The sequence below is a fragment of the Fusarium redolens genome (assembly GCF_020744475.1).
Source record: "Fusarium redolens strain MPI-CAGE-AT-0023 chromosome Unknown BKA55scaffold_10, whole genome shotgun sequence".
NCBI lineage: Eukaryota > Fungi > Ascomycota > Sordariomycetes > Hypocreales > Nectriaceae > Fusarium > Fusarium redolens.
In genome coordinates, this window is record NW_025763673.1 from 1,608,700 (window position 1) to 1,618,476 (window position 9,777).

General features: G+C 51.5%; 4 protein-coding genes across 4 annotated transcripts; 2 read left to right on the top strand and 2 right to left on the bottom strand.

The window, feature by feature from the left end:
* Positions 1-375: 375 nt before the first annotated feature.
* Positions 376-2,081, bottom strand: BKA55DRAFT_664759 (major facilitator superfamily domain-containing protein; the record flags this gene model as incomplete). The annotated part of the gene is made up of 4 exons (XM_046197719.1): positions 376-853; positions 908-1,292; positions 1,354-1,538; positions 1,591-2,081. The coding sequence occupies 4 exons, from the start codon at positions 2,079-2,081 to the stop codon at positions 424-426; spliced, it is 1,491 nt and encodes a 496-aa protein (XP_046048219.1). The 3' UTR covers positions 376-423.
* A 1,038-nt stretch (positions 2,082-3,119) lies between these two features.
* On the bottom strand, positions 3,120-4,219 carry BKA55DRAFT_540871 (uncharacterized protein; the record flags this gene model as incomplete). The annotated part of the gene is made up of 3 exons (XM_046190309.1): positions 3,120-3,197; positions 3,252-3,593; positions 3,641-4,219. 3 exons carry the CDS (start codon positions 4,217-4,219, stop codon positions 3,120-3,122), a joined length of 999 nt encoding a protein of 332 aa, XP_046048220.1.
* A 421-nt stretch (positions 4,220-4,640) lies between these two features.
* On the top strand, positions 4,641-5,500 carry BKA55DRAFT_572636 (uncharacterized protein). The gene has a single exon (XM_046193157.1). The coding sequence runs from the start codon at positions 4,869-4,871 to the stop codon at positions 5,277-5,279; it is 411 nt and encodes a 136-aa protein (XP_046048221.1). The 5' UTR covers positions 4,641-4,868; the 3' UTR covers positions 5,280-5,500.
* Positions 5,501-7,150: 1,650 nt separating this feature from the next.
* BKA55DRAFT_515504 (fungal-specific transcription factor domain-containing protein) lies at positions 7,151-9,540 on the top strand (the record flags this gene model as incomplete). Its single annotated transcript, XM_046188019.1, has 4 exons — positions 7,151-7,271; positions 7,396-8,031; positions 8,164-9,083; positions 9,193-9,540. The coding sequence occupies 4 exons, from the start codon at positions 7,151-7,153 to the stop codon at positions 9,538-9,540; spliced, it is 2,025 nt and encodes a 674-aa protein (XP_046048222.1).
* Between the last annotated feature and the right edge of the window lie 237 nt (positions 9,541-9,777).

Here is a 9,777-nt window from a genome sequence, read left to right on the forward strand (position 1 = left end):
CTGTATCCGGTTTGTTATTTGAGGCAGTACAAGGCTGGATTTCTCACTATGCATTGCGCAAGGTGGAGGAATAAGTGTCAAAGAAAGTCTGTGACATCCAATAAGGCGGCAGGGCGGCGAAGTCAGTTGACTTCTCTGAGCAACAGAGACAGTCTGTTCCTTTCAACTTGACTAGGATGTAAGAACACTCGAGGTGCCGTGATGGATGAGGAGTCTGCTTAGTGAGGCTACGGTACGTCAAGGAACGAAGTATTTGCTCAAACGAGGATTCCCCACACCCCGCACTTCCCAGACCGAGGATTTCTCTGAGGCGATCTTCATCAATTGCATTTTGCTTTTTCGTTTATTTTATTGTTTCAACACAAACTACTGGACCTCTAATATGCATCCAAGGCTAGGTGCTCAACTTGACGTGCCAAGCCATTAAACCGTATACCGGAAAAAGCTTGCATCATCACCCCTCTCCCGCTCGGCGTTCATCTCCTCCTCGGTGTACTCACTCGGCGGCTTGTAAGATGCGTCTCGCCGAGCGTTCTCACGGCGCAAGTGGACGGTCATCCCTACGGCAAGAATGAACGCCATGGTCTGGCAGCCCAGGAGCGTGCCAAAACCAGGCATGTATCTCGGAGCATCCTTCTTCAGGAACAGATATGCTGCAATAACACCTCCAAGGTTACCACAGCTTACATTCATCGCGATTCCTACGCCTCTCTTCAGGGCACCGCCGATGTTGTTGCTGTTCCAGGCAATGCCCTGAGGCACGCTGGGGAAAAGACCCGAGGCGAGAAGAAAGCAGCCAAAGTATCGGACTCCAGAATGCCGGACCGCCATGAGCAGAATGAGTCCGAGTCCGCTGGCAAACTATTAGCACATCGCCACAACATAGCACAGGAGTTCAGAAACTTACGCTATGGCTGTAAAGGCAATCATGAAGATGCCTCGTTGCTGAACCTTGTCGGCCCACCATCCAGCTCCAACACAGATAGCGCATGCCGCGATGTATGGAGGAGTGCTCATCAATTGAGCGGTGGCGTTGGAGTATCCAAGGTCGCGAATGATTGTTGGCAGGAACAAAGAGTAAGAGTAGATTCCAGTGAAAGTTCCAGTAGCCATGAGCATATGGACCCAGATCTTCCAGTCGCGAAGAGCGTCCCAGACGTACTTCGTTTCATATTCATCTGCTAGTGACGACCGGTCGAGTCTCAAGCGCTCTTGGATGTGTTTCCGCTCTTCCTCGGTTATGAACTTCGCTCGCTCGGGGTAGTCGGACATCAACTTGAAAGAGGCCACCGCTAATAAGAGGTAAGATTGTTAGACACGACATGGTTGTGCTTGGAGAGCGTCTCAACATACCAACGAGAAATGTAAAAATTCCCTCTATAATGAAGATCCATTGCCAGCCAGAGAGTCCTGCGAGACCACGCATTTCCATGATGCCGCGAGCTAGCAAACCGCCAAACGCACCTGCAGCTGTGGCTGCAGAAAAGAAGATTGCCATGCGAAAGCCGCTTTCGTGGCGTCGATACCACATGGTGATGCTGAGTAAGGTGAGCCAACAGCGTGATAGTCACGGCGGTTCGAGGCACTTACTAGTAGGCAATTCCAGGAAACAAACCACCTTCAGTGAGACCGAGGAAGCTTCGTGCAATGAGCAGACCCGGGTAGCTCTGAACGATTCCCATCAAGGTGCAGCAAATGCCCCACGCAACCATCATCGAGGGGATCCAGATCCATGGTCTGAACCTCTTCATGGCCATGTTGGAAGGGATCTCAGCCACAACGTAGAAAGGGAAAAAGACGGCCAGGGCATTGTTGTACATGAGGCCGGACATGCCAAGGTCGGTCTCAAGCGTGTCGAGACGAGCGTTGCCAATATTGGTGCGGTCGAGGAAGGACAGGAGATAGAGCAGGGACACAAAAGGGATGATGGCCCAGTCAATCTTGCGGATCAACTTCTTTGTGTCTGCTTCGCTCCAGCCCGCATTCTCGTGTGGGCCGGCTTCGTCTGAAAGGTTCACATTGTCGGCGCGTTCAGCAACCTGGACGCTTGCTGCGGCACTGCCTGGCGGTTTCTCTTTCATGCTGACTAAAGGGTGAAGATGGAAGTGGATGTAGATCGAGAACGCGTTTGAGGAAGAAGATATTGAGACAATGTCATGGAGTGATGGATATTCGAGGGGTCCCTTCAGGGCATATTTATAGCTAAATCTGGGCAAGATCTTGGTCTTAGTCTATGAAATGGTACTACTAGATGGTCAGAGCCTATCAGGGCTTCTCATAACCTCGGATCGACTGATCCACTTTAAATGGGGTGATAGTCTGGGGTAAACATATGGAGGTCGTTAGCTTGGCTCGACACGGGTAAGTACCGAGGTGTCCATGAATTTGGTGGCTCGGCTCTGAGGGTCGTCCAGCGCCTGTTACATTGTGTTTCTGTGGCGGCGCGATACCGGTCCGGGCCCGGTCCGAGAATCTGGTACATGGGTCGTAACCAAGCAGCAGTCAGATGCGGGGGTGGATCTTGTGACAGGACGGCATTTACCGATCATCTCTCTGTCAAGGTCAATCTCATTTCTCATCACCTTATCTACCTTCTTAGTTTCTCATCCTTCGGCTCATACCCTTCGACGAGCCCTCAGAAGACCAGTTGCGGGCGTCGAGACCCCGCTAGGGAGTTAGCTGCTTGTTCCTCCCATAGTTCGCGCGCTCTTTCGACGCATACCCAGACAAGATAGCATCGAGCAAAGCTTAATACATCATCCAACCACTAAAAGCAATGAATCATCCAATGCCTCTGCTGATAGGAGAGGCAGCTTTAAATACTTAACTCTACCTTAGTAAATTCACTTGAGAAAAGGGTATCCTCATCTAACAACATCGTGTGCATGATGATTAGGCCCCCTCCTGCGAAGCGGACTGCCATGAGCCAAAAAACGACTTGATTCTGTCAAACAGGTTGAGAACTTTTGCCTCTCGAATTCATGCTCCATATCTCTAATAGTGGGACCTATATACTACTGCGCCTTTGCAAGGTATCACTTACATAGCCCAGCAAGCTAACAACCCACTCTTCATCCATCCTGTGAACTTGACCTACATAAGTATGCGATTTCTCCGCTTTAAGCGGCAAAGGTCTTCGCCCAATCCTGTTTCTTGAAGTAGTCCTCCACGGTATCGAGTGACGGCGGCGACTCCAGCTGTATCCAGGCATTAGAACACACTCGAGGCATCGGCAACCCAAATTCACTTACATCTCGAGGATGAATTATAGTAGGATCGTTCCTGGCCTCGTAACCAATCTCATTACAGGCGGCAAAGTTCTCTTCAAGCTCCAATTTCAACTCATCCGGAAGGGGTAGAGGAAATTCACCCTTGGGCAAGGTGATAGACTCGGACTTCATACCAGTCGCTCTTGTGAATGCCTCCGCCAGCTCTGGCATAGTCAGCCATCCCCTGTAGCCAATGACGTTCTTTCCGGCAGGCTCGTTGACGAGGACTTTAACGAAGGGACCGGAATCCTCTTCGGCGGCGATGAATGGCACTTTGACGTCCGACTCCAAGTGCCCGATGAATTGGACTGTTCCTTCCTCGTTCTTGACCTCTTAGCAAGGCTCTTACGAGTTTCAGTGCGCACACTTACCTTGGTTGCTTTAGTAATAGGGTTGCTGACATAGTTGCTCAAGAAAAAACCGGGTTGGAAGATACTCGTCTTTTTGAACAAGTCCGGGTACTTCTCCCTGCCATAATCCTCTGCATTTGCCTTTGAGTCAAAGTGGTAGGCATGGGTGTACTTTCCCTTGGACCACTTCGTCACGTTTGCGAGCGAGGAGAGGACGAAGCGCTCCAGCGTTGGTACCTTGGCGACTGCGTCGATGACACCCTTCAGTTGCTCAGTTTCATGCTCGGCTGCCCAAACATTTAATGGCTGTCCAGGCTTGGGCTTGTCCTTGTTGGCAGGATCACCATAGAGGCCCCAAAAGTCACTGACGGCGAAGATGGCATTGGCACCCTCAAAAGCAGCCGGGAACGTCTCAGGCGTGTCGAGGTCAACATAGGCGACTTGAGCTCCGCGCTTTGCTAGAGCTTGAGCCTTGGGGCTTGAGGTGTTGCGAGTCAGGGCGCGAACCTGCCAGCCGGGTTCCTCAAGGAATGCGTTGGCGACAGAGCCACCCTGGTTACCGGTGGCTCCGATGATAACAATCAGTTTGGAAGAAGACATTGTGACGAATCGACGATTCAATAAACTGTAGGTAGTGAGGAGTCATGTATAATTGGTGCCTGTGGACTTCAATTAATCTTATATGTTTTGCTACTCATGTCATGGCGGTCGCGGATGAGTAAGGAGGTGATGATTGATCATCAACGCGTTAATAAGCATGTTTGGTCGCCACTTGGTATGGAAGACCAATTGCCCTGGTCGCATTGACCATAACGGGTCCAACAGAAGATGTCTTATACGGAACCTTCGGCGGCTCATTCTCCGCTCCCGCCACTTTCGTGGGTCGCATTTTCCACGCAACCTATCCTTCGATTGGTCTCATCTTCGTAACAGGTTGCTTACTAATTGGGCCGTCCGCGAGTCACGTCTCCGGTCCGGCCGGTCCGGCCGGGGATGATTCTAATTCAAGCCCCATAAGGTGACCTGGGACGCTGTGACAACATCAAATTGATGGTTGAATGCGTTAATCTCATGTGATTCCAATCTACTGAAAATAATGGCCTTCCTTTTCTTTTTCAACTTTGGTCCTCTCTCCTCTTATCTCCACGAAACCTTGCGAGCTTAGCTTGATCGGAAAGCCTTTCTCTTCAAACTTCCCGCAACCCTTTCTACTGAATCCAATATCAATTCTCCGAAGTCAACATTTGCTATGGCTTTCCCCAACCGCCTCCTTACTCATTCAACATGGCGCCTCGTCGGCCTTGGCCTTACAACCACCATCTTCGGTCTAGGAGCCCTGGCCATACTCGCACCACCCGCTGCTGCAGATTCTCTTGGGGTTACGCCCACCACTCCAGAAGGCTGCACCGTAACCGAAAAAGCAATGGTGTTCCTTGGTATACGTGACTTGGCCGCTGCAGCAGCGCTGTTTTGGTTCTATCGTGAAGGCAAGACGAAGGAGATGGGAGTTTTGACGACGGCGTGGACTCTTGTGTGTGTGACGGATACGTGGGTTGCGATGCAGGGGCCAAGAGGATGGGACAAGGGGATTTGGACACTGTGGGGGGGAGCGGCAGTCGTTGCGTTTGTGGGGCTGGGGCTGCTCCAGGCGGGAGGGTAGGGGGCGATGTGGTGGTGAGGAGTTCAAATCTTGGAGTAGAAGCAGGCAAGGCAGTTCACGTAGGGGGGATGGTTCCAGCTTCCTGATCTACATAGTCCCCAACTGGGCCGTGACACCAGTGACAGCTCAAGTTACGCTGTAAGTTGAACTTGACTTGAATGTTAACTGAATCGGGCTAGACCCCTGTGCCCTCTGAACTCCCCCTCACGGCATGGACAGCAAGTGGGGGCTCATGACTTGGGTCAATGTCGCATCTAATGCATATTCTTGAATTGTTATTGGTCCTGGCGCTAAGTTATATCCCTTTGAGCGGTACAGCCCTTCAGGAGGTCACTCGCCCCACTTTGCTTAGTCACAAGGTTAGTACGTGCAGGGTACTAGGCAGACCTGGTACGGCTGCCGAGTCTGTGAGGTAGCTCTTTGTAACGATCAAAACTGCTGGGACTTTTACCATCATACAAATTAGTATGTAGGGAGAAGTACCGTCAGTTTTATTCATTTTGATTGGTCCTACGCCCCTATCGTGACCCCGCTGAAGGGCTGTACCGCTCAAAGGGATAACTTTTTTGCCACTAGGGACTACTTTGGTATCTCAAGGGGCAAGCTTTGGCACGCCTTCTATGACCTTCTCTATGACATTTGCTACAGGTAGGTTGCTTTTTGTCTTGTAGCTCATATTGCAGCTGGTCTTGAGGCTGCTCTGGGGGTTGCTCGTCTTGTGACTCATCTTGCATCTTCACCTCGCGGCTCATCTCGAGATTGATGAAGCTCGTGATTGTGTTCAGAAAACCGGACTTCAGTACGAAATTCGAGAAGCCGATTGCCGCTTCGTTTTTGCAAAGCAAAAACAGAAAATTGACAAACGGAACGAAACTTATTACATGAATATGTAACAGTAGTTTGACCGGAGGCATTAGTGGATGATCTTCGTATGATAAGTTTGAAGCCATTAGTTGCTGCCCATATATGGAGATCAAGGGATAGATCCTCGTGTGATCTATACCACTGCTGAAGAGGGAAAGAAGCTGCTGTGTTGGAATCCATTGATGGTAGTTCCCAGTGGTGAGACAGGCAGAAAAGTTATCCCTTGAGTTGTGTTGAACCTCCCGACCGTACCAGGCCCCACATGCCCACCATTTTCTAGGAGGTACATGGGTGGAACCTTTTGATAGATTGGGAACGTGAGCAGTGTGATGTAACGATTTGTAACTCGAGAGATTGCTGGCACTTCTATCACAGGCTGAAATAGGGGGGCGACAGGTATCTTTTGATTGACGCATTTTAATTGGCTGTAACCCCCTGCTGTGACCTGGCGGGAGGTTCAACACAACTCAAGTAGTAGTAGTAGTATTTATTACGCCCGGGAGAACGGACCTCATAGGGCCTGTGGCTACGCTAAGCTATTCACGTATTCCCCGCTTTTCGTCCATTCTACACAAAAGAAAGCCCTACTGCTCTTCCTGTTCTTACTTTTCTAGCCCCGTTTGCTTGACACTGCTTGACAAACCTGCTTGAAGGCCAACCAATACCATCTCCAAGTGTTCAGCATCCTATCTTCAGCAGCTGAAGCATGGTCTGTCAACTTGAGGCTGTTTGTTGTTAGTAATCAGCTGTGAAACACAACTCAAGGGATAGTGAGTGCTGCTGGAAATTACAGTGGGCTTTGCTGACTAATTATACGACTCGTGTGTGTACGGACCCGTGTCCCTATGTGGCCCCGTTACCCCCAGCCCGAGCAATCCGGCTGCAAGGGGAACACCTCCGCACAAACTTTTCCAGGCCGGCCAGGTTGCAAGCCTCGATATCCCTCGACAGATTCTACGCACCTTGACATTGTCAAAATGGACGAGCAGGTCGGGCGCCAGCAAAGGATGGCAGTGGAGTATCGCCCGGTGCAGCGCATCGGCCTGGCATGCCTGGAATGTCGCCGCAAAAAGGCTCGATGCAGTGGCCACAGGCCTCAGTGTAGCCATTGCCGTCGTCTCGGTCGAGGTATTGACTCCATTGAATGAGCTCCTTGCCCCTCGAGCGTCTCCCCCCCCCCAATTTCTCTTGTGGTTGTTTGCGTTTGCTTCAACTCGTCCTCATTCTTGCGCTGATCTTGACCGTTCCGCAGAATGCCAGTACCCGTCGGCATCCAGTAGAATATCTACTTCAACACGCTCAGCTGCCCCTCCTGCCCCCGCTGGCTCATCCGATAACGGCGGCAGCGAAGAATCGATTTCATCCATCTCAGAACGCCTCAGCCGCATAGAAGGCCTCCTACTCGACTTCCGTGCCCAGGGCATCACTTCCTCTCGAGAGCTTGATGTCTCATCGTCCGCTTCAAGACCATCAGCAACCTCCTCGAGCCACATTGGGCATCCGCAAGCGCCCCTGTCTCCCTCAGCAACCTCAGAGCCAGGCGTCGGTACCCTCTCCCCGCGAGCATTTCCCCCGCGTGCTGTGCTTCTGGGTTGCGTCAACGATTACTTCCGCCACTGCCACAATCAACCCTACTCCTTCTTCCACGAGGCCAGCTTCCGCCAGAGTCTCGAGCGTGGTCTCTTGCCGGACCACCTCGTCCTCGCTGTCCTTGCCAGCGCCGCTCGCTTCTCTTCCGACCCATTCTTCTGCGACCCGCACGAGAGCGCTGTGCAGTACGCAAGCCGCTCCTGGAAGGCAATTGTTGTCAGCTGCCTTGCTCACAATCAGGCGGCTCATGTACAGACGGTTCAGACTATTACCCTGCTAGCTATATTCGACTTCACAGGTTGGTTATCTCTTCTCTCTGACTTTCTTCTGTCGGAGCGACCCCTGCCTCCTTCTGTTCATTTCCCACCCTATTCCCACTTTATCCGTGGTGATGAGGACTGACTCTAGATTCTTTCGCCAATGATTCCAGCTGGCAAAGCACGCCACGCCTCTGCTTGGGTCAAAATTGGTCTCTCGGTCCGTATAGCTCAGGATCTCAAACTCATGGTCGAGGATGACGCGAATCTTCCAGCACCTGAGCGGGAGGAGCGTCGCCGTGTCTTCTGGTCCATCTACCTCCTCGATCGTCTAGTCTCCTGCGGCCGTTGTCGTCCTCCCGCTGTTTTGGATGCATCCTGCCAACTTCAGCTACCATGTGACGAGCCTACCTACCGTAACGGCTGCTGGCAGTCTACCATGACGCTCGAGGAGTTTATCTCACGGAAGCCACTTCCCGAGAGCGTCCTCCACAGCCCGCTCGCCGGCGTCACCCTTATGGCGTACTCTCTCGCCCGTGCGGCAGGCTACATGCTTCAACAGTTCAACATCCGGAACCATAACCCTCCTTGGGATGTCAACTCGGACTTTGCCTCTATCGAGTCGGATTTACTCTACGTAGAGACTGCCCTACAATCCTCGAAATCGGCCGCAGAAATCGTGAGTTCACATCGCCTCCCCAACGGATCCATCGATCAGCCTAGCGCTGGGCCTGCAATTTTCTCCATGGCCTTGTTTCACCTATGCCATTGCATTCTCTACCACCCCTTTCTGCTTCGGCGGCGAATTTCCTCCTTCTGCCCTGCTGTCCCGTCATGTTTCCTCTCTCGCTCCTTTACCTCAGCATGGGAACATGCCCGAGCTATGATTGAGCTTCTGCAGGAGGCTCGCCGTCTGGGCGTCCTTGTCCAGGCGTCCTTCCATAGCTACTGTATGGTTATGGCCGGTTCCATCGTCGGTCTCCAGTGCCACAATGACAAGCCCTGGAGAGCAAACGACTCGGCTCGTCTACTTTCTGAGAGCATAGAGATCGCGCAAGACATTGGCCTGTACTGGAAGAATGTGGCGACTATGGTATGTCATCGAATCACGGGCCTTCACGGCAAATCTTTTTCCTTGATCAAATTGAAGGACTCTTCAATCACAAACATACTGTCTTAGTACTAAGGATATCTCAATCTAGGCCATCATCCTGCAGCGATTCTCCGACCTGCGCATGGCCTACTCTCAACTAGCATCCGAAGAACCGCAAATTATTAGCCTCAGCCAAGCTGAGGAAGATTTCATGTGGTCCCTCGTCGACTACAGCACTATATCAAACTCAACTGAGTCTGACCACCAGGTCCATACTGATCTGGATCAATGTGGTGCAATGCAATCTACTTGGTTCGATTTGTTCGGCACATTTTCTGTCGATGTAGCCCACGATAGTGCTAACCAGATGGGGGCGCCGTCACTTCTTAGTTTTCCTGAAGCTCCAGGCATAGACATGGGGTCTTTATCCTCCGGGGTCCATGAAGATATGCTGTAGAGCTCAAAAGCGGAATATCACTGGTTGGTTGGTTCAAGAGTAAGTAACAGGGCTAAAATGGGTAGTCTGGAAAAGATTCCCCACCCAGCACCACTTCTTCAAATCCAGCTCAACAACAGCATCATCTTCAACTAACAGAATCATAACCCAAATGAATCCCAAAACAAGCAATTTTGGCGCCGAAATAAGCGGGAATTGCAAGAAAAACCATGAATTCACTCCCGAGGCGAGAGCAGC